This window comes from Labeo rohita, chromosome 20 (assembly GCF_022985175.1).
Source record: "Labeo rohita strain BAU-BD-2019 chromosome 20, IGBB_LRoh.1.0, whole genome shotgun sequence".
In the NCBI taxonomy this organism is placed as follows: Eukaryota; Metazoa; Chordata; class Actinopteri; order Cypriniformes; family Cyprinidae; genus Labeo; species Labeo rohita.
The window spans coordinates 32,130,094-32,155,902 of NC_066888.1; the positions used below are offsets into that span (position 1 = coordinate 32,130,094).

Below are 25,809 nucleotides of genomic sequence, written 5' to 3' on the forward strand. Positions count from 1 at the left end.
TAATATATAATATAATATAATAGTGTTGGTTTTTATCAGCACACTGTTCTCAAATAAAGTAATTTAAACTCAAATCAAGATTATACATTTATAGTTATTTATTTGACACTCTATACACTCTTTTTTATTAATATTTATATTTTATTAATATTATTTGTATTAATATTTCATGTTTATTTATTTATTTATCTATTTGGCAAGATAATGTACAGTATGCATAATGCACATTATACTATAATATAAAATATTATAATCTATTATATATATAATAATATAAATCAGTAACGCTTGAATACCAAATCCGAATGTAGTGTTTTTGTGTAATCTGTTTAATTGCAACAAACCGAATATACAGTAAATCCGCTAAAGTTAAACGAGCGCTAATTGTCGAGGGCCACTAAAGTGTTTTTGCCCTGAGCTCATGGGGGGCAGATGCCACACAAAGGCTCTTTGTTGCGCTCGTCCAATCACACACACTGGAGGACAGATCAGCCCGTGCGCCAATGGCAGCGCTCGGTCCGTGCGGAGAGGGCGGATCTTGCATTTGGATGCCGTGCGGTGCTCGATCACCGGTGCAAACGGGCGGACAGACGGACGCTGGGGCGTCGGGCGTGTGGTGCGGTGCGCTGAGCTGAGCTGAGTGACCAAGCCTTGGCTACTTAGGGGTTATTTATGAGCTAGAGCGCGAGCGCTGGGTGAGATCGGCTCAGCATCATCATCCCTGATGTGAGTATAGCGGGATTCAAGCATGGATACACGGGCCACACCTGTGCGCCAGCTGCGTTACCTGCGGACCTGTTGGAGACCACCGGGCACAGACGCACAGACCTGGGCATCCTGCAGCCCGGCGATGGCGTTGTGACCACCGGGTTCGACAAAGACCTTATGGGGCCCCATGCGCATCAACGCGCCCGCTGGATGGATTATCGTAGCTCGGATTCAGACTGGGTTCTGTTCAGACCGGCCTTGCACTGAGCGGACCGAACCTCAGCGTGTGTGAGTGTGATTTTGAGACAAAGAGCCCTGCGCGCACCGCGGAAACCGACGCGCTATGGATGCGGTTCAGCTGGACGGGCTCAACCCACCGGCGGAGAACGGCAATGTGTCGCAGTCTGAACCGCACAAGCGCCTCTCGCAGGTGGACACGGTGGTTCTGCCCTTCCTCGGGGGGTTCGGGAGGTACCAGCGGCGCCTGGTTGCTCTGACGTGGATCCCGGCGTTCCTCATCTCGTTCAGCCAGTTCTCGGATCACTTTCTGCTCGGCCAGCCGGAAAGGAAATGCGTCCGGCCGGATCAGAACAGGACGAGTTCGGCTATTTTCGATCTGATGGCGACCGGCAACGACGCCGCCGCCGCCGCCGCCGAGAGCAGCAACGCTACGGCGTGCATGTGCTCGGAGTGGCGGTTCGAGCTGCAGTCGGGACTGCAGCAGAATGTGGTCACCAAGGTAAGATGCTCTGATGGATGCCCTTGGAAAGGATTCCCTCCGGCGGATGGAAATCTACCATTTAAAGGAATAGTGCGCCTAAAAAAATCTAAATTCCGTCATCGGTCAGAATCGCTCGTCTTTACCCCCCTCGTGTCCTTCCGAACACGCACGACTTTCTTTTTATGTGTGGAATACGAAAAAAGATGTTTAAACGAATGTTTTCGCTGCTCTGTTCTGTACAATGGAAGTGAATGGGGACTGGGGCGGCTGAGCTGCGAAAATGTTGCAGAGAGGAAAAATATTTGCTTAAATTTAGGTCTGTTTAGCACAAAACCTCATTTTATATGAAAGTCCATTCACTCTTTGGTAAATCGTAATTACGGCATAAAATACATAATTATGACATACTGAGTCAATTCTGATAACATAAGTAATTTATGACAAAAGACTGGACTTTTTATATTAATTATGTCTTAATTATGGCTTTTAAAGTCAACATTTTGACTTTGACTTTGACATTTCATGCAATAATTTTGACTTTTAATCTCATAATTGTGACATTTTAATCTTATAATCTAAATTTGCCAAAGCATTTTTTTCTTACATGATGGAAATGGGCTTCCATCATTTTACAATATTAATTTTGTTAGTGCTGTTCAACAATTAATCGTGATTAATCGCATCCAAAATAAGTTTTTGTTTACATAATACATGTGTAAATACACACACATGCATATTTAGGAAAAATGTTATGTATATATATTAAATATGTTTATATATAATATTAGTTATGTTGGTAACACTTTACAATGAGGTTAACATTTACATTAGTTAATATGAACTAAAAATGAACAATACATCTACAGCATTTATTAATAGTATCTGTAAATGTAAGCATTTACTAATGCATTATTAAAATCACAAGTTGTTAACATTAGTAACATGAACAAACAATGAACAACTGTATTTTTTAATTATTCATTTATTTTAACAAAGATTAATAAATATTGTAATAAATGTGTTCATTGTGCATTCATGTTAGACCTTACTGTAAAGTGTAAATACATGTAAAAATTTTCAGAATATATACTGTGTGTGTGTGTGTGTGTATTTATATGTATATAATAAATATACAAAGTACACACACATATATTATGTAAACAAAAACGTTTATTTTGGATGTGACTAATCGTTGCAAAGCACTAAATTTTATTTGTTCTTTTTTTTTTTTGACATGACAGCATTAGGCCAGAAACATGCATGTGCAACTGGTTGGCAATACATTGCAAATGAGCCAGCTGGCTGAACATATTTAAAATGCATCTTGTGTTGGTCTGGAGTGACAGACCTCAGTACTTAATACAGGTTTCCAATGACAAACTGATAAAAGCTTGCAGAATTAAAATTTTGTGGGTGAACTGTTCCTTCAGTTCCTTTTACAGAAAAATCTGTGCAATGCCCTGGAAAAATAAAGGATCTAAAGTGATTGATGGATGCATACTGCATGCTGTGCATGATCTACTACTGATGAGAAATCACATAAAAGGTTTCATTTCATTTAAGGCCTTACTATGCACTGAAATGACTCAAGATGCATGCTGAATTTGTACATTTTTAGTATGAAATCAGCTGATTGTTTGATGCACATTGCAGATTTGCATTTAATGAGCAAGGTTTGACTCAACAGGGTGTTTGATCAAGGATTTGGAAAGGCTGTATTGATCACTGGTGGTTATGTAAATGAGGTATTTAACCAGCAGTGTCACAGAGTTCGTGAGCATATCACTTCACCTACAGTATGCATATCAGGCTGATAATTCAGTGTCACACCCTCCAGACTGGAGCAGATAAGTGTTTAAATGCTCACCACAACGTACAGAGAGATAAAGCTGAGCCCCAACAGTTCCTTCTTACAGTCTGAAAAAACAGTTTATAGAGACTGTCAGATTGCAAAAACAATTTAAAGTCACAATCTGAAAAAGCTCATTTTGAAAACTCCGGTGAGATTCGGATTTGTGCTGCTACAAGACTCCAAATAAACATCTATAAACACAGCATGTGAATCTCATGCAGAACTAGTGCCTATAAAGGCTTTTATCACATTATTATCACACACATTTCCTTTCAGAGCTCAATGCACATTTCAGTTTGCACTGAAGTTAGTTCAGTCATATGGAAGCCTGAGGCAGAGATTCTGAGAAAAAATTCTAAAAGGCAAAACATAAACGCAAAATTGCAAGATATAAACTCCAAATAAACATTTATGAATGCTGCATGTGATTCTCAGTCTTTTTACATATTATATTATAATTATCGTGTGATATAAACTCAGAATTGTGACTCAGAATAATTTTAAAAAATTATGATATAAAGTCAGAATTTCAAAATAAACTCAGAACTGCAAGATATATACTTACTTCCGAATTACAATATAACTCGGAAGTACGAGAATAAACTCAGAATTGCGTTATAAAGTCCGAATTTGGAAATATAAGCTCATTGCAGAATAAACTCGAATTGCAATATACAATGTATATACAATACAATATATATAATATATTATATGCGAGATATAAACTCAGAATAGTGAGATATAAGCTCAGAATTGCAATATAACTCAGAATTGAGATATAAAGACTGCAAGCTATAAACTCAGAATTATAAGATATAAACTCAGTATTGCAATATAAAGTCAGAATTTCAAAATATAAAGTCAGAATTGTGAGATATAAACTGAGAATTGAGATATAAAGTCAGAATTGCGAGATATAAACTCAAAATTGCAATAATATTTGGAAATATGAGATATAAACTCAGAATAGCATGATATAAGCTCAGAATTGCAATATACTTCAGAAACACGAGCTATGAACTCAGAATTGCTAAATAAACTCAGAACTGAGATATAAAGTCAGAATTGTGAGCTTTGAGTTCAGAATTGCGAGATATAAACTGAGAATTACAATATAACTCGGAAGTACAGGATATAAACTCAGAATTATGATATAAACTCAGAATTGAGATATAAAGTCAGAGTTACAATATAACTCAGAAGTATAAGATATAAACTCAGAATTGCAAAATAAACTCAAATTTGCAATATAAAGTCAGAATTTTGAAATGTAAAGTTGGAATTGTGAGCTATAAACTCAGAATTGCGAGATATGAACTCTATTAGAAGATATAACCTCATATAAGTTTATATCTATATATAACCTCATAAAAGTTTATATCTTACAATTGCAAGTTCACATCTTACAATTCTGACTTTTTTTTCCCAATTGTGATTTTTTCACAATTCCAACTTTATATCTTGCAAATGTGACTTTTCTCAGAATTGCAAGAAAAAAAGTATGAATTGTGAGATGAAAAGTCAGAAACAAGCCTGCATAACAAGCACACACTTTCCTCCAAACTCAGTAGTTTATCTTTAAGTGTGAGATAAAGCTGTGGGTTCCAGGATGGCATTCCTGTCTGGATGTTTTTCTGTTTGGAGTCTTTGGACGAATAGACGGACGCCTGATGTCCTGCTGACCTGCTGTGTGTGTGTGACCTTTCTCACACCGATAGCCTAGTGTCTTTACTGAGTGTGTTAAAGAGCTTCATTCATGCCGCCGGCCGCGCAAACAAATGCTAATGAAGCATTCTGGCCCGTTTGAGGATGTGACGACACTGCAGGATTGAGAGGATATCTGTTCACTTCAGGCTTTAGTCAAGTTTATTGGTCATTGTGAACTCAGCAGTGCCATTTCTAATCAAATTTGTCATCGTAATTGTCATGTTTCAATGCCGCAAACCTTGTGGAGTGAGTCATGCAGCAGTTTTGTTGGATGCATTTTGTATTTTAGGCCCAGTTTCTTTTGTGCTTGTATACTTACAGTGCATAAACGGTGGGTTTCTCTTTCTTTTTCCACCTGAAAAGAAATTAGAAATTAATTATATTTGGCATTAAGAAAATGAAGCCTATTTGTTGCACTGTGACGTTATTTTCATGATATTTGAGCACATTTCACCACCAAATGTTTATTTTTGTAATGCACTGGTATGCTTTTAGTTTGATTTCTAATTCTAATTTATATTTATTGCAATTCACTAATTGCTTTTACTGTATTACAACAAAATACAAAATAACAAATACTAGCATCATGTATAAATATTTCATAATTTCAATAAATGCATGTATTTTTACACAGTGCACATAATTTATTTATTTTACATTAAAATCATGATAACTAGTCGTAAAAAAATGTGCTTAATTGACATGAAAATATCACAAAACAACAAAACTTTAATTTTAATTTTTAGGGTGAATTAGTGTAATTCACTAATTGTTTTATTGTATTTCAATATATAAGTATTTAAAGTAGCATAAATTAAAATATAACAAATAGTACCATCATATATACATAGTGTTTTGTATAAATAGATATTCTTACACATTACAGTAATAAAATTGTTTTTTAATGATAATTAGTGGTGAGAAATGTTTAATGGACTCATTATTCACTCATTTTAATTCACAATTGGGTTTAACTGTATTACAATAAAATACTCTAATAAAGAATTTATCAGCATAAATATATAACTGATTTATGCATTTATTTTCACACATTAAAATAATAAAAATAGATTTTTTATGATAAATAGTGGTACAAAATGTGCTTAACTAACATGAAAATAATACAAAAAATACATATTCATATTACATTTTTATATTTTAGTTTTGAAAGGTGAAATATCACTAAGTTCTAATTCATTCACTACTTGCTTCTACTGTATTGAAATAAAATACTCTAATACAAGAATTTAAATTACCATAAATATCTAAATATCTAAAAAATATATAATAAATATCAAGTATTTTATAGTTCAAATAAATGCATTTATTTTTACATATTGCAGTAATAAAATATATATTTATGATAAAAAGTTTATAAATGTGCTTAAGTAACATGAAAATAATACAAAAACGTTATATATTTTTTATATTTTAGTTTTGAAAGGTGAAATATCACTCTAAGTTCTAATTCATATTATTTCTAAGAGTAATTCACTAATTGCTTCTACTTTATTAAAATAAAATACTCTAAAACAAGAATTTAAATCAGCATAAATATATTAAAACATAAAATATATAACAAATATTAAGTATTGTATAGTTCAAATAAATGCATTTATTTTTACATATTGCAGTAATAAACATATTTTTAATGATAAATACTGGTACGAAATGTGCTTAAGTAACAAAAATAATACAAAAATGTTTAATTTTTCTTAATATTTTAGTTTTGAAAGGTGAAATATATAACTCTAAGCTCTAATTCATATTATTTCCAAGTGTAATTTACTAATTGCTTCTACTGTATTAAAATAAAATACTCTGTTACAAGAATTTAAATCATAAATATATAAAAAAAAATATAATAAATATTAAGTATTTTATAGTTCAAATAAATGCATTTATTTTTACATATTGCAGTAATAAAAATAGATTTTTTTAAAATAAATAGTGGTAAGAAATGTGCTTAAGTAACATAAAAATAATACAAAAACTTTATATTTTCTTTATGTTTTAGTTTTGAAAGGTGAAATGTCACTCTAAGCTCTAATTCATATTATTTCCAAGTGTAATTCACTAATCGCTTCTACTTTATTAAAATAAAAAACTCTAATACAAGAATTTAAGTCAGCATAAATATATAAAAAATAAATAACAAATATTAAGTATTGTATAGTTCAAATAAATGCATTTATTTATACATATTTTACATTTTTTATGATAATTAGTGTGGGAAATGTGCTTAATTGACCTAAAAATAATATCACAAAATGAAACATCTTTATATTTTTGTTTTGTTTTATGCGTGAAATAAAGTTAATTTAAATTAGCATAAAATAAATATTATCATATATAAATATTTTAGAATTTTAATAAATGCATTTTATAATAATTAGTAGTGATAAATGTGCTTATTTGACACAAAAATAATACCACAAAGCGAAATATCTGTATATTTTTGTTTCGTTTTTAGAGTTTTATACAGGCTACACTATAGGTATTTTCAACTTATTGTAGGTTCCACACTAGCAACTGGCCTGTTAGGTCGTAATAAATATGTGAAATTTAAATGCACTCTTCCTGTATGACTTATATTGTGATTATTTTGATGCTTGTAGTGCTATATAGTGTATCATAGTTGCGTATATGTGAGCTGTCTTGTGATATTTTCTCTGTGAATGTGTTGTGTTTGTTTCCAGTGGACGCTGGTGTGTGACGGCGAGTGGAAGGTTCACATCGCTAAGTTCTCTCTGTTGGTCGGCTCTATCTTTGGTTACCTGCTGATGGGAGCGATGGCAGACTGGTATGTCAGCGCTGTACAAACACACTGCGTCTGTGATGTTACGGTGGTTTATTCCGTGTTTTGTCGTCTCAGGTTGGGTCGTATCCCTGTGCTGCTGGTGTCCGTGCTGTCCGTGCTGGTGTTCGGTTTGGCCGTGGCGTTCTCCGTGGATATGGCCATGTTCAGCACGCTGCGCTTCTTTGAAGGCTTCTGTCTGGCGGCGATCAGACTCTCCCTTTACGTCCTGAGTGAGTCTGACTCTCTTTCCTCCTCTGGTTTCTTCAATTTCAGGTTGCAATGATCTTTGACTTTTCCATTCATATCCTATTCAAGTAAAAAGGTCAATCTCAAGAAACCTAAGAACATATTCATATTCATATTCATAATTTACACCAAAAACAAAAGAAAGGCAGAAATATGTTTTGCTTTAGGAAAACTAAATGTATTTTTAAGAACATTAATATTTTGACATTTGTTTACTGGCCATTTTTTCTTACATTTTTGTTTTGATCTCATTGCTGCTGGAAAAAAAAATAAATAAAATAAATATATATATATATATATATATATATATATATATATATATGTTTTCCATCAAGCCAGTGTTTGTTCTGCCTATATTTAAATTTTAATTCAAGTACTACATAAAGTACTATATTTATATTTTTCAAAACAACAACAAAATAATTTCCCATGAAGCCAGTATTTATTATACTACCTATATTTCAATGTGAATAAAAAATACTACAGAAATGAAAAAAAAATAATATTTACTTACTACAAAATGAAAATATTACATAAATTAAAATGCCATTTAACTTTATTTATATTTAAAAAAATAACAGAATATTGAATATATAGTTATATATTTTTCATCAAGCCATTATTTGTTCTGCCTATGTTTCAATTTTAATTCAAGTACTACATAAAGTAAAAATGTGATTTTTTTACTATATATATGTTTTTTAAAACATCAACAACAACGAAAGAATTTTCCAATCAAGCCAGTATTTATTATACTACCTATATTTCAATTTTAATAAAGAAATACTACAGAAATTAAAAAGAAAAATAATATTGACATACTACAAAATGAAAATACTACATAAAATAAAATGCTATTTTACTATATTTATATAAAAAAAACAGTATATTGAATATATAGTTTTCATCAAGCCATTATTAGTTATTTTGCCTGTTTCAATTTTATTAAAATACAAATTATATATATATATATTTTTTAGGGGGAATATATATATATATATATATATATATACATACACATACATACACACACACAAATGCTATTCATTTACTTTTTTTACTGTTTATTTATTTATTAACAAAAATTATATTGAATACTACACTGAAATCAATTAGAATAACTATTGAAAATAACTATACATATTTTTTGCATTTCATTATGACATATACAACATATTTTCCATAAATTTTAGCCCCTTTGCTGTTGAGAAAAATATAATATATAATAAATAATATATGTTGCCACATGAATACTCAAATTCTCATTGAACCATTGGTTGTATTGACAATTTAAAAGTTTATTTTATTTTATTTAATTTTAATTTAATTTAATTTTATTAGACTAACCATTGAGAATAAGACTTTAAAATAATATAAATAATAAAAAAAAAACAAGAAATCCAGACTTAAAATAGGCTTTATTTTCGTTATGCAAAATATCATTTCACGCATATTCTTTTGAAATTGGGTGTGAAAGATGACGTTTTCAAGAGAGTCGCTGCGAGCCCAGATTCTTGTTTAAGCGGACGCTTTAATTTCTGTGATCTATTTAATTCTCTGTGTGCTTTAGAAAGCGCTTTTCTGATGAGCAGACATTAAGTGATGCTGATTAAGTAGCTTTTCCAGAGACTCTGTGTGTGTGTGTTTAATGGCCAGAACACCTCCGAGTTCATTAATTTGCTCTAATGGAGCCACTTTCTGCTTCGCTCAGACTCACATGACATTTGAAGTCTGATGTTTTACAGCGCTCAGTTTTCTCAAAAGCTTTTTGGTTATACTGGACGTCATCACGATTTACAGTGAGTGAAAAACAGCCATAACATTAACAGGAGCTTCACTTTCATACAAGAATAAAATCCAGTCGTTTATTTCCGGTGTTTGCCAAATCAGTCGCCATTTTCACCTGCCGGAGCATAATATGCTTTATTAAAGATATAAAAATGTATTATTTCTAAATGCATCTTCACTCTAAGAGTATTAGCTTTGGCTCAGAAAGCTGTTGTGTTTACTCTAAAGAATAATCAGCATCTCTTCTTGGTTTAATATCCGCTCATGAGATGACAAATTGATCCACTGGGATTCATTTGGAGCTGTTACTCACACATGAATGGAGTTGCAGGATGGCGTTACGCTGCGGTCTGAACTCTGTCCATTTCATCCACTGTGTGTGGCTGTCAGAGTCTCTCTGGAGTGGATCGATTTCTGTCCGAGGTCAGAAGAGCCAGTCAGATCGCAGAGAGCCTGAGAGGAGGAATTAGGAGAGAGACACTTACTAACTAATTAAGTGTTTTCTGCTCACTAAGGCTGTATTTATTTGATCAAAAATTTTAAATATATATTATAAAATTATAAAATGTTTTTACTACTTAAAATAGCTGTTTTCTATATGAATATCTGTTAAAATGTATTTTATTTCTGTGATCAAATCTGAATTTTTGTGTCACATGATCATTCATAACTCCAGTCCACTAGGTGGTGCTTTGCACAACTGAAAAATGAAACAGAGAACCATAAAATCTTCTTTGTGTGCAATATTAGCTCAAAAATTGCACATGAGCGAGTACTTAAAACATCATGAACTGCACAACATCCCAGTGCATTTGGCATATTCTACAGGCTGGATCATGTATCTAAACATTCTTAATTCAAGATAGATTTACTTAAAAGACATTATATTAATAATAATTAGTCTTGTTGTATTAATGCAGTATTAATGTATTAATATTAATTGAGTTTATGCTTAAATGAAAAAAAAAACTGTCATTGGTGGTAAGAGATTTAAACTAAACTTAAAGGAAAAACAAGATGTTTTTTTCTTGTTTTAAGCATAAATTCACTTAATTTTGATCATTTTTAATACTTTCTTTGGATGGTTAATGATTCAATCAAATTTTAGTAATCAAAAACAATGTCTGCTTAATTGAAATCAGTAAACATATACAATGTAACAACTCAAATGTATTCAAACTTAAACAATAATTGCAATTTTATTGCCCTATGAAATAAATTATTTGAATTTTTTCTGAATTTTGTATTAATGGTTACATTAAATATGTGTAATCCAAAACATGTCTAATTATTTGAAATCAGGACATATACGTTTAATAACAATTTATTAAATGTTTGACACAACAGTTACGTTTTTTAGGGCCCTATGAATTCTAATTCTAATTTTATTTTTCATTTTATTTATTTTTATTTCCCAAGTTCTATTTTATTTTTTCCCAAATTCCATTGTTTTAATTTTTCAAATTAAATTGGGAAATATGTACAGTTTTTAAAAAAATAACTATTTTTTACAATTTATTAAATAAATTAAAATAAAAATGTTACAAAATAAATTATAATTTTGGGGAACTATGAAATCTGTTTTATTTTTTCCCAAAAAACTGTATTTGTAATTTTTAAATTTTAGTTCTCAAAAAAAAAAGCCAAGCCTAGTAAATAGAATCATGCTAGTAACTTGCTAATCATGCTAACAACATGCTAGTGATATACTAACCATGTTAAAAACATGCTAGCAACATGCTAGCCATGCTAGAAACATGCTAACAAAATGCTAGTGACAGGCTAATCATGTTAAAATACGTTAATAATGCTAGAAACATGCTAACAAAATGCTAATCATGATAAACCATGCTAGCAGCTTGCTAGTAACTTGATAATCACATTGGAAACATGCTAAGAACATGCTAGTGATATGTTAATCATGTTAAAAACATGCTAGCAACATGCTAACAAAATGATAATCATGCTAAAAACATGGTAACCATGTTAAAACATGTTAGCAACATGTTAATCATGCTAGAAATATGTTAACAAAATGCTAATAATGCTAGAAACATGCTAACAACATGCTAGTAACTTGGTAGTCATGCTAGAAACTGGTTAGCAAAATGCTAATAATGCTAACAACATGCTAGCAACATTTTAATCATGGTAACAACACGTTAGTAACATGCTAATCATGGTAACAGCATACTAGAAACATGCTTATCTTAAACATGTTAGCAACATGTTAATCATGCTAGAAACATGCTAACAACATGCTAGTAACATTCTAATCATGCTAACAACATGTTAGTAACTTGTTAATCAGGTTTGCAACATGTTAATCATACTAGAAACATGCTAACAACATGCTAGTAACTTGTTAATCATGAAACTGGTTAACAAAATGCTAATAATGCTAACAACATGCTAGCAATATTTTAATCATGCTAACAACATGCTAGTAACATGCTAATCATGTTAACAGCATACTAGAAACATGCTAATCATGTTAAATACATGTTAGCAACATGTTAATCATGCTAGAAACATGTTAGCAACATGCAAGTAACATTGTAATCATGCTAACAACATGCTAGTAACTTGCTAATCATGCTAGAAACTTGTTAGCAAAATGTCAATAATGCTAACAACACGCGAGCAACATTTTAATCATGGTAACAACATGGTAGTAACATGCTAATCATGTTAAACATGTTAGCAACATGTTAATCATGTTAGAAACATGCTAACAACATGCTAGTAACTTGCTAATCATGCTAGAAACTGGTTAGCAACATGCTAATAATGGTAACAACATGCTAGCAATATTTGAATCATGCTAACAACACGCTAGTAACATGCTAATCATGTTAACAGCATACTAGAAACATGCTAATCATGTTAAATACATGTTAGCAACATGTTAATCATGCTAGAAACATGCTAGCAACATGCTAGTAACATTCTAATCATGCTAACAACATGCTAGTAACTTGTTAATCAGGTTAGCAACATGTTAATCATACTAGAAACATGCTAACAACATGCTAGTAACTTGCTAATCATGCTAGAAACTGGTTAGCAAAATGCTAATAATGCTAACAACATGCTAGCAATATTTTAATCATGGTAACAACATGCTAGTAAGATGCTAATCATATTAACAGCATACTAGAAACATGCTTATCATGTTAAACATGTTAACAACGTGTTAATCATGCTAGAAACATGCTAACAACATGCTAATAACTTGCTAATCATGCTAGAAACTGGTTAACAACATGCTAATAATGCTAACAACATGCTAGCAATATTTTAATCATGCTAACAACACGCTAGTAACATGCTAATCATGTTAACAGCATACTAGAAACATGTTAATCATGTTAAATACATGTTAGCAACATGTTAATCATGCTAGAAACATGCTAACAACATGCTAGTAACTTGCTAATCATGCTAACAACACGCTAGTAACATGCTAATCATGTTAACAGCATACTAGAAACATGTTAATCATGTTAAATGCATGTTAGCAACATGCTAACAACATGCTAGTAACTTGCTAATCATGCTAACAACATGTTAGTAACTTGCTAATCATGCTAACAACACGCTAGTAACATGCTAATCATGTTAACAGCATACTAGAAACATGTTAATCATGTTAAATACATGTTAACAACATGTTAATCATGCTAGAAACATGCTAACAACATGCCAGCAACATTCTAATCATGCTAAGACCACACTAATAACATGCTAATCACGCTAGCAACACGCTACTAACATGCTAATCATGTTAGAAACATGTCAATCATGCTAGTAACATGCTAAAATCATGCTATCTATCTTTCATCTATCCATCCATCCGACATACTGTGTTGCCTTCAAAACATTCAAGCTTTAAGCTATAAAACTACTTTAAACTTCAAACTATTAAACCTTTTCAGATTTTCTGATCAGACTTTCTCAAGCCAGTTTGTCTTGACTGACTTTTTATCTAGTTAGGTTGTAATAATGAATGAGCATGTCTAACTGTGGCAGTTGAATGAAATACTGTTGACTGTGTCTCTTGTGTCTCAGGGATCGAGTTGTGTTTGCCCACGTGGCGTTTCTCCATGACTATGATCGCCAGTCTGATCATCGTGGGCGGTCAGCTGCTGATGCCGGGTCTGGCGGCTCTGTGCCGTGATTGGCAGATCCTGCAGATCGTCATCATCGCCCCGTTTGTGCTCATGCTGCCATATGTCTGGTAAGACACTCAATAAAGCGTATAAACACACTACAGTATAAATTCATGCCACACACAACTAAAAGAGCGATGTGCCAATTGCACGACTGCAATGCATGGGAACAAAATCCTGTTTACAAGGTATGTGCACTAATGAACCGTCCCGCTGTTGTGTTTTTCGGGTCAGGATGTTTCCGGAGTCTCTGCGCTGGTTGTTGGTCACTCAGCATTATCAAAGAGCCAAACGACAGATGTACCGCATCGCCCATAGCAACAGCGTCGACACGGCGACCGACCCCAGCGGCATCCTCTCAGGTGAGCAGAGCTGCTGCTGCTGATGTGAATGTGCTTTACCTTCGGCATGAGGATGATGATGATGATGATGATGGTTTTGCAGAGCTGGAGAATGAACTGCAGCAGAAGCCGAAGACGTCCTGCGTGACGCAGCTGACCGGCACCAGAAACCTGTGGAAGAACACCGTCGTCCTGTGTGTCAACTCGTGAGTGATGCTTTACAAACTTTTAAAACACTCTACATAGACAGAGTTTTAGATTTCACTGTTACATTGCTTTTTCTATCAGTACTTTTTGGTAGGCAAGTAGATTTATAATCCGAAATTCTAAACTCGACTCTTTAAGACTCACTAAACTTGCTGCTGTGCATTCTGGGATTGATTCTTGAGGGTTACATACAGTGTTTGCTTAAATTTAGGTAATTATTAGTCATCTAAATCAGGTGTTTACAAACTTTTAGAGGCCTTAGACCCCCAAATATGATGACCTTCATGCAAATAATCCCTATCCAAAAATGTAAAAGGCATTTATATAGTTTCTTGTATAAAGACACTATTTATACAGTAAAAAGCTACTATCATAAATGATTTAAAATTAGTTTACATTATTTTTTTGTACTCATAGAGTACTGTTAAATGTATTGTTTATTTACTTGTTTTAATAAAATTATTTATTTACTAATTTTAATCTAATTTATATATTTATTTTAATGTAATTTATACTTATTCAGTCTAAAGTTTATGCATTTTATTTATTTCAGTTACACAAAATGTTGATTACAATAAAACCTTAAATGAAAATAAATAATCAAATACAGAAAAATTTGATTAAATACATACATAAAAATGAGATTAAAATAAAAAAAATTAAAATAAATACATAAAATAGATTCAAATAAATAAATACATAAATTTAGATAATAAAAAATAAATACATAAAATTGATTAAATTAAATACATCAAAAATTAAATAAAAATGAAAAAAAAAGATTAAAATAAATACAAGAAATATCTTAAATAAACAAAATTATATTAAAATAAATACATAATTATTAATAATTACTGATTACAATTAATACAATTAGATTAAAACTATTATTGATTAAATATTTTAATCTAATTTTTAGTTAATCTAGTTTATATTTATTCAATCTAATGTTTATTTTATTTAATTCAATTATACAAAAAAGCAGATTCAAATAAAAACGTAAATTAAAATAAATAATCAAATACAGAAAAATTAGATTAAATACATACATAAATAGTAGACTAAAATAAAAAAATAGATTTAAAATAAATACATAAAATTAGATTAAAATAAATTCATAAAAATTGAATTAAAATAAATACATGAAAATTAGATTAAAATTAAAAGAAATAGATTAAAATAAATACAAAATTATCTTAAAAATAATATTAAAATAACTACATAATTATTTTTACAATTAATAAATAAAATTTGAATGTTTAAATATTTCAATCTAACTTTAGTTTTGATCTAGTTTTTATGTATTTATTATTTTTAAATAATAAATTATGTATTTATTGCAATCTATTTGCTTGCAAGTTCCATTAGTGTCACCAATAGAATTCAATGAATAATTAGCTAACGATGCCTTTGGTAAACGCACCCCTGGATGATTTCACCTGCAGTTTTGCGGCAGTAAAAACACTCTCTTTAGCTCTAGCACGTGCGTAAATGATTGTGCATTTTTTCTAATCAGCATTTCTTTCCTGCTCTCAGGCTGACGGGTTACGGCATCCATCACTGCTTTGCCCGCAGTGTTCTGGAGGGCAGCGCGTCTCACCTGCATTATTACGCTTTAGCGGCGATCGCTATCGCGTCCTGCATGGTGCTGTTTCCGGTGGTGGGTGGTTTTGGCAGGAGAGGAGGACTCCTGACCTTCATGATCATCACGGCTCTGGCGTCGCTGCTGCAGCTGGGTTTGCTCAACCGTACGTACTGCTCACGATGATAATGCAAACTCTGAGTATCCACCTCTGAACCTGTAAAAATAACGGCTGTCTTCTTTCTCCTAATTCAGTGATCGGGAAGTACAGTCTATGGCACGATGCAGGTAATACAAAAACATTATGCATTACATGTTTCTTTGTTGTGAAAGCAGAGAATTAACAATGATAAATTCAAACAATAAAATGCATTTCTGTAATCATACACTGAATATAAAACATTAAATATGTATATGGGTCATTGACATACAAGGATTTTGGACAGGCCAATTTTAAATCACAAAAAATTATAATATCTGTTATAATTGTTCAAACATTAAGAATGTTGTGCACACATAAATTCATATTAAAATTTAGAATTAAGTGATTTTAGTGTTTTTCATCTTGATGAATTGGCCATAGCCTTAAAAATGTCATGTGGTGCGACCATGATTGATATTAAAATAAATTAATTTCCTTAACATGCTTAACATTTTTTTTTAAAACAAAGTATTTGCATTCATTTTGAGTTTTTGTTTTATTATTTCAGAGTTGCCTTCTTAAATGTAGTTACCAGACTTATTTTTCCTGTATATTGCATAAAACATATAATAATGTTTTAAAAATACCATTCACTTATACATGCTGAAGCAGTGATTCATATTTCAACCACAGAAATTAGATATATATATTTTTTTATATGAATTCAGTTATTCCTATTATTGGTCGCGCCACATGACAAATGGTTGCTCCAAATGACGCAAAGGCCTTATATCATTAAAAAAATCATAAAAACAGAAACAAGATATTTTATTTTTATTTTAAATCAGTTATTCCTATTATTGGTCGCACCATATGATGAGTGGTCGCTCCAAATGACGCAAAGGCCTTATATCATAAAAAAATGTGAAAAATGGTGTGTGTTGACCTATTTTCACGGGTGAAACAAGATACCTTCTGATGTTCATTCATGTTTATTTTGTGCTATAACTAGTAAAGATGAAGAGATGATCGGTTCATTTGCTGCTTGAACTGAGGCGCTACAGCGATCTGTCACGACAAATTAATGACTGAAGCTCTGTGATGTATTTTTCACTGCATGATGTGTGGCACTGTTTGTCGGACATAGCAACAGTAACTAAGGGGGGCGGGTCTTTGCGAAGGGTCAGTTTTGAATAGAGGGAGGTTGCTGGCTTAGGTTCTGAGATGATTATATGAACATCTTTCTTACAGTAGAAAATTACATCTGGAGTTTGCGCTCGGCTGCAGGATCAGAATTAATGTGTTGCCTATGGCAAGCATTTATTTTACTTTGCTTTGCAGTGGAATCTGGTAAAATAGATTAAAATAGTTATTAATAAATAAATAATAAATTACTAATAAATGCATAATCACCAAGTTAAAATTATATGCTCTAAATTAATTCTTTTGCATTTTTTCTCATATTGTACAAAGATTAAACATAAACCATCTGAAATTACCCAAATTGCATAAAAATCTGTTCTGGATGATACATAAGTAAAGTATTTTACGTATATAAACCATCAATTGGATATAAAAGCACAAGAACAGCCAATCTGGGACATAATGGAAAACACTCTGCATTGGTCGCACCACATGACATTTGAAAATAATAATATCTGTTGTAATTGTTCAAACATTAAGAATGTTGTGTACGCACAAATTTATATTAAAATTTTTAATTAAGTGATTTCAGTGTTTTTTCATCTGGATGAATTGGCCATAGCCTTAAAAATGTCATGTGGTGCGACCATGATTGATATTAAAATGAATTAATCTGGGACATACATCTATAATGGAAAACATTCTGCATTGGTCGCACCACATGACATTTCAATTCAGTCAACATTTACAAGCACATAATTGGCCACCTAAACAAAACAAGTTAGCCTCCCACAAAAGGTCACTATGAAATTTATAATAAAAATAAATACTTAAAGAAATAACTTAACATTCATTGTTTTTTCAAGGTCATACCACATGATATCCACATACCACTTTTTTTTTTTTTACAAACCTGCTTGATGGGCAAATTGCTATATGGTGCAAAGTCCTATCTTTGAATGGATTTCAACATAAAAGTCCCAAATGGTAGTTTCTTGATGGTCGCACCCCATGATATTTCATAAAATGGAAAATTATCAGGCAAAGTTTGTTTGTATATTATGATGGAAATTTAATTAAAAATGTTTTGAAATTTTATACAGAATTACAAAACACTGGAAATCTTGCCAAATACTGCAGAAAATTAATCTGAATAAATTTAGGGTAATTATAAAGACATTTCCATAGCAACAGTTATGGCCGGACGGTTGCACCACATGATATTTTGACACTCTGAATAACAGAAAAATTACAAATAACCTTTTAAACAAATAATCTTTTTTGAAAAGTTAAAGTGGGTCCATACATAGGAGAGGTACTTCATACATAAGGCATCTTTTTAATGCATTTGTAACTGAAAAACAAAATGCTATCGGGCAGAAAATTTAGGCGTCATATGTATATAAAAATATTTTGTCTATGTTGTCATAGTTATGCGGGACACGCTGAACCAGCGCTTCTCGTACGCGTTCTCCATCATCGGGATGTTCTCGTCTCATGCTGTCAGCACACTCAGCATCTTCTACTGCGCTGAGATCACGCCGACGGTCATCAGGTCAGCATCTCTGTCTGTCTGTTCGTCAGTCTGTCAGCGACTCGAGGGACGAGCACCAAAAACAACCCGTCATTTCAGTCAGAGTCTGATCTGCGGAACACTTTACACTGAGCTGCCATCAGTCGCCGCTTGTTAATGCTTTAACTACCATTAACTAACAATGAGCAATGCAGTGTTTATTAGTTAATAAAAATGCAACTGTTTGTTGTTAGTTTGTCTCAGGTCTGTTAAATACTATTAACAGGCACAACTTTTGATTTTACTAATTTATTAGTCAGTGTTATTTCAGCATAATTCAGCTTTTATTTTTATATTTTCTGTGTTCACTTTAATTTTAGTTTCTTTTTTTTTTTTTTTTTCATTATTAGTTTTTGTTTTTTTTAATCTCTTTGTATACTTATTAATTTTTATTACTTTATTTTTAGTTATTGTTAGTATTTAAAGCTGTTAATAGTTTTTAATATTTATGTTTATATAATAATATATTTTAGTTTTAGTAATTTTGTTGTTTTATCATTTGTCTAGTTTTTTTTATTAATTTTTATTTGTTTAGTTTATAGTTTCGTTATTTTTAATCATTTTAATACTTCAAATTAAACTAAACAAGAATGAGAAATTTAGTTTAAAAATAGCTTTTCACTTTAATTTTAGTTGAGCTTTTGTCATTTGTATTTTCTTTAAAAAGGTCTATTTTTATTTATTTGTTGTAGTTTTAGTTATTTTATAGTTTTTGTTAATATTACAAATTTTTATGTGTTTTTGTCTATTTTTTAAAATGTCTATATTAATTTGTTCAATTTATAGTTTCATTATTTTTAATCATTTTATTACTTTTTATTAAATTAAACTAATTTGTTAATTTTAGTAAACATTTTAGTAATTTTTTGGTTTTGTCTTTATTATTAAAAAAATGTCTATATTATTAATTTTTATTTGTTTAATTTATAGTTTTGTTAGTTTTAATAGGTTAGTAAACTAAACAAGAATGAAAATTTAGTTTTTGCTATTAAAAAAAAAAGTTAATATTTTGAACTAGATTGTTTTTAGTTTTTCACTTTTTAGTTGAGCTTTTGTCATTTGTATTTTCTTTAAAAGGTCCGTATTATTGTATTTAGTTATTTCGTTTTTTTGTCAATATTTTAAATTAATTTCTTCTATACTTTTTTCTCACAGTAATTTTAGTAAACGTTTTAATCATTTTGTTTTTGTCTTTATTATTTTTAAAAATGTCTACATTTTTAAAAAAGTTCTTGTTACTTTAGTACTTCAAGTTTAGCTTAAAAATTAGAACGGTCGTAACAACTGAAGTAAAATACATATATTATAAAGCTTTTTATATTTTGTTACCTGAGCATTTATTTCAAGTAACAATGTTGTTTTTTATGGTTTTAGTTAACTCTAATGACCTTGGTTGTTAGTAAATGCATTGCTAGTTAATGTTAACTAATGTAAACAAATGAAACATGATTGTAAAGTGATAATGAGGAATCATTTATGTCTTTAAAACGTACGTTTGTCTTTCCAAACACCAATAATTTAAGTACTAGTACTAACCTGATCATTACCTGGGGTGTTGAATGCATGTTTTGACAGCTGTCTTTCTGTTTGTGGTCACAGGGGTGGCGGTGTGGGTCTGGTCCTGGCGAGCGCAGGTTTCGGCATGCTGACGGCGCCGCTGATGGAGCTCCACAATCAGAAGGGTTTCTTCCTGCATCACGTGATCCTCACCTGCTGCACTCTGCTCTGCATCATTTGCATACCGTTGCTCCCGGAGACGGCCGGCCAACCGCTGCCCGAGACTATCGCTGAGGGGGAGGGGCTTCTGCGGCGGCCCATCCTCCCCGGAGAGCAGCACCACCTATTGGCCAGAACCGAGGTCAGGGAGTATTCGCGCGTTCAGGACACGCCCCTTCACCAGGTCGTCAACCCCGGCAACTGCTCGGTGCCTAGCAACAGCACAGCCAATGGCGTGAGGACTTCATGACGGCGTTCTCTAAGAAGCGATCGTCGAGAACGAGTTTCACGCATTCGTTTTTAAGCTGCGAAACGCGACTGATGTCGCAGTAAAGTGTCAAACGCCTCATTAACCAGCATCGGTGAAGAGTACTACCATTGTAGAAACTGGAAATGTTATTTTAACTTGCGTCCAGCGAAAGGAGCTCTATTTTTTGAACGGCCACTACTGAACAACAACCTCACAGAGGAGTTTCACTGATTTGAATGTGTTTTTTGTATGTTTGGTAAATGTTTGGTATTTATTAAAGACGGAATTACGTTGCCGGTAAGAACCGGCGGACTTCATTCATGTACGGAAGCTTGTTTCAACCACAGGATAAAGAAAATAAAGGTATTCGTGACTTTTTAACTCACAATTAAGTTTTTTTCCCCTCGCAATTCTAAGAAAAAAGAAATTCGGAATTCTAAGTAAAAAATAATTGCAGCATCTAAATTTTGAGAAATGTCAGAATCGCAAGATACAGCCTCACAATTAAGAAAAACATCAAAATCAAAGTATTAACTCGCAATTTTGAAAAACAAAATCAGAAATTGAAAAAAAAAAAAAAAAAAAAAAAAAAAAAAATGGAGAATCGCAAGATTTAATGTTACAATACTGAGGAAAAAAAAGTCAGAATCATAAGGTATAAACTCATATTTAAAAAAAAATTCAGAATCATAAAAAAAAAAAAAAAAACCAGAATCACAATTCTGAGAAAAAACAACAACAGATTTAATCACAGTTCTCAAAAAAATCAGAATTGCAAGATTTAAAGTTTCAATTCTGAGAAAAGTTAAAATAACATAAAAACTTACAATTCTGAGAAAAAAGTCAGAATCACAACATTTAAAGTCGCAATTCTGAGAAAAAAAGCCAGAACTGCAAGATTTCAAGTTGTATAATTCTGGAAAAAAAAAAGTAAAAATCACAAGCTTTCAAACTCATAATTCAGAGAGAAATAAACCCACACCAGAATCACAAGATTTAGGCACAGGTCAGAAAAAAGTCAGAATCACAAGATATAAAGCCAGAATGGCAAGATTTAAACTCGCAACTGAGAATAAAGTTAGAATCATAAGGCATAAACTTGCAATTAAAATGAAAAAAAAAAAATCATAATCGCAAAAAATTAAACTGAGAATTTCTAAGATTTAATGTCGCAATTCTGAGAAAAAAGCCAGAATTGCAAGATTTTAACTTTTAATTCTGAGGGAAAAAAACCCTCAAGAATCGCAAGATTTAGTTCAGAATTGCAAGATATAAACTCGCAATGGAGAAAATAAAATCAGAATTGCAAGGTATAAACATAAAATAAACCCCACAGAGAATAATATTTAAAGATGCAATTCTTTTGAGAAAAAAAGTAAAAATCACAAGATTTAAACTCATAATTCTAAAAAAAAAACAAAAAACAAAAACAAAAAACAAAAACAAAAAACAATCACAATATTTAGTTGCTCAGAAAAAAGTCAGAATTGCAAGATATAAACTCACAATTAAGAAAAAAGTCAAGAATCATAAGGTATAAACTAACGATTTTGAAAAAAAAAATCTGAATCACAAAAAATAAAAAACAATGGAGAATTGAAAGATTTAACTTTGTAATTTTGAGAGGATTTTGTTTATTTATTTTTATTTTTTTAAATCACCAGAATTGCAAGATATAAACTCAGAATCGTAAGATTTAAAGTCGCAATTCTAAGAAAAGTCAAAATCGTAAGATATAAACTCACAAGTTAGAAAAAAGTCTGAATGGGAAGGTATTAACTTATGAAAAAATGTTTGAAACTTATGAAAAGTGATTTAAAAAAAAAAAAAGACTAAATTCAGAATCACAAAAAAGGGTGAATTGCAAGATTTAAACTCAGAATTCTCAGGGGGAAAAAAAAAAAGTCAAAATCCCAAGATATAAACTTACAAATTAAAAAAAGTCTTAATCATAAGATATTAACTTATGAAAAAATGTTTGAAACTTATGAAGAGTGATTTAAAAAAACAAAACAAAAAAAAACAACAACTACAAATTCAATATCACAAAAAAATAAAAATCACAAGACTTAAACTAGTAATTCTGAGCAAAAAATGCCAGAATCACAAGATTCAGTTGCAATTCTGAAAAAAGACAAATGCAAAGATACAAACACAATTTAAAGTTGCTAATTCTGAGAAAAATCCTGAGAGGAAAAAAAAACATCAGAATTGCAAGATTTAAACTTGAAATTCTGAGAAAAAGTCAGAATCACAAGATATAAACTTGCAATTATGAAAAAAATAATTCAGAATTGCAAAAAATGATTTAATCTCAAAATCTCAAAATAAAAATTCACAATTCTGAATTAAAAAAAAGTAAGAATTACGAGACAAAGTAACAATTTTTTGTTGAAAAAAAAATAAAAAAATATGAGCTTAGATCTCGTGATTTTGAGAAAAACTCCAAAATTACAAAATTAAATTGCAATTACATTTTTTTTTTTTTATCCTGTGAAAACAAGCTTCCATATTTATGACACACAAGCGTACAAAATAGTAAACACTAATTCTTGTCGTTCGTAGGACTGGTTGTTAAGCGTGTCAGAAATGCGTTTTGCTCATGTTTCATGAATGAAGTCCGCCGTTCATGTGCACCTCACTATGTTCAGGTTTTTATAGTCTGTCTGTTTTGCACTAAAACTAGAAAAGCAATCACGAGTCGGCCAGATGAATCTGATCTGAATGTGTGTGAAACCACCGGACAGATGATGGCTGTTATTAAAAAAAGAAAAAAAAAAAGAAAAGAAAAAACAACAGCACAACTTAATGGTCTGCTCTTAACCCTTGTGCGTCAATTTAAAAAGTCCTTAAAAGACAAAAAAAAAAAAAGGAAATATTATATACTAATATTTTGTTCTGATCATAACTACCAAAAATTAACTCATTTTCAGGATTTTAACCCTTTAAATGCCAGTTTGTTTACATAATGGCACGATTGTTTTTTTTTTTTTTAATGAAAAATTAATTATTTTCTATATACTAAAATGCTGAGATTTTATTTGGATATGTCAGTGACTAGCAACAACATTATTTTAATGCATTATTTTTGTGCAGTGTCAAATTTTAACTCAATTAAAAAATTTTAGGCAGAGGCTAAAAACAGAAAATCATGGGAAAATCATAAGAATTTAAAGACTTTTTAAAATAGTGGAAATGTTGACGTCTTGCCAACAGAATGAAAAACTATTAACAAAAAATGCATGATTTTGTTCGCTTAAATATTGACATTTTGATGGGTTTGAATTGGGACATTTTTGCCATTGAGGTCCTGAGCGCAACTATTTTTCTACCTGGTTTAAAATGGATTTATGAAAGGAAAAGAGAAATAAAAATATAGATTTTCACAGCCAAAATGATTAAAAAAAACAAACATGAAAATGAGTCCCAAGGACGTACAAGGGTTAACATGCAAACATTCACAAACTCAATAACCAGTCACGGGCGAAACCTGTCAGGAAATTGTCCTGGGACACATTTCACATCAAAATCAAAAGAAATGCATTAAAGACGAATAATATTTTGCATCAAGAAATTTAAGCTTTTTTTTAGACTTGATATGCTTATCTGAAGTAAAAAAACAAAAATCATTCTATTAAAGTAATGAGAATTTAATGACAATCATTAGAATAACAAAAATAAGTACAGAATTGTAATGTGCAAATGCATTACCATAATGAGATTTCTTTTATTGCATTGTGTTAATGAGATTTGCCAGGAGAGGAGAAAATGAAAATAATGTCAGAATGCAAAAACAGGCAAATTTGAATGATTTCTTTTATCTTTCGGTGTGAAATGTGACCCGGACATTCACTCGATCCATAAATGTGAACTCGAACTCGTGGAGCACGACCACTAGAAGGGCTGCTGATTGTTTTCATGTATATTTAGCAACTATTATTATGATTATTAATGTGTAGAGTAGCAGTGGAGTAACTTGAACATCACAAAACTCCTGTTTATCCTCAAACTACTGAGTAAGAAACCAAATTAAGAACAAAAAAACAGTCTCTAACCGTATACCAGGACATGAAACACTTTAACAGTGATTGCAGGTATTGTGTGTGTGTGTGTGTGTGTGTGTAAACAGAATTCTGGGATTTAGGAGTTTTGTCATTTCACATTCTAATGACAGGAGTAATAGTGAATAATCAGAAACAAGCACAGAATCAATATCCACCTTTTCTGCATTTGCCACAACACTCCATAATACTTCAAATACTGATTAAAGCACATTGTAAGAGCACATACGAGTCAATCTCACAAAATAAACAACATTTCCAGGTCATATTTCACCCCAAAAATAGCAAATTATATTTTTCTTAATGAAAATTTAGCTATTTTTAGGACCAAAAATGTTATTTAATGTGAAAAATTATATAATATTTAAATTGTCAAACACTGCTATAGGTATACATCACAAAAAAAGCTTAATTATTAATAAAAATATATATATACAAATTTTTAATAAAAAGCACCACGATGCAATGTAATCTTGATTATTTAAAAAATAAAAAAATAACTGATTTTGGCATGAAACATGACCTGGACACGCATTCATGAGATTGACTCAAACACGGAGTGCATAAAATCTGCACGAGAGACTGAAACATTGTAAAGCATCAGTGTATTTTTCTGTATTTGACTCTCACGTGTCATTTTGACGATTAGGATTAAAAGAGAATTTCATACATGTTAATAGTCCATTTGAAGACATTGCACTTGTAAATAAATACCGTTTTTTAATACAGCACATTTTGTTGTCATCTTGTTTCCACTACGGAATAAAAACTCAGACTTTATCTTACAATTACGACCTTTT

General features: G+C 31.3%; 1 protein-coding gene across 2 annotated transcripts; it reads left to right on the forward strand.

The window, feature by feature from the left end:
- Positions 1 to 536: 536 nt before the first annotated feature.
- LOC127182873 (solute carrier family 22 member 23) lies at positions 537 to 25,737 on the forward strand. Of its 2 annotated transcripts, XM_051138547.1 has the most exons (10): positions 538 to 1,447; positions 7,688 to 7,791; positions 7,864 to 8,018; positions 13,894 to 14,062; positions 14,229 to 14,356; positions 14,439 to 14,541; positions 16,079 to 16,290; positions 16,380 to 16,412; positions 18,841 to 18,964; positions 20,582 to 25,737. In XM_051138547.1, exons 1-10 carry the CDS (start codon positions 1,052 to 1,054, stop codon positions 20,946 to 20,948), a joined length of 1,791 nt encoding a protein of 596 aa, XP_050994504.1. In that variant the 5' UTR covers positions 538 to 1,051; the 3' UTR covers positions 20,949 to 25,737. The 2 variants fall into 2 exon arrangements, with proteins under 2 accessions (XP_050994503.1, XP_050994504.1); XM_051138546.1 differs by having other exon boundaries at positions 537 to 1,447; positions 7,688 to 8,018.
- Positions 25,738 to 25,809: the final 72 nt, after the last annotated feature.

What these genes read in the sequence shown, in the direction of transcription:
- LOC127182873 (XM_051138546.1), top strand. Translation starts at nt 1,052, where the DNA reads ATGGATGCGGTTCAGCTGGACGGGCTCAACCCACCGGCGGAGAACGGC. An exon ending in AGCAGAATGTGGTCACCAAG is followed by an intron (nt 1,448 to 7,687) that starts GTAAGATGCTCT and finishes GTTTGTTTCCAG; the next exon opens with TGGACGCTGGTGTGTGACGG. An exon ending in ACTCTCCCTTTACGTCCTGA is followed by an intron (nt 8,019 to 13,893) that starts GTGAGTCTGACT and finishes CTTGTGTCTCAG; the next exon opens with GGATCGAGTTGTGTTTGCCC.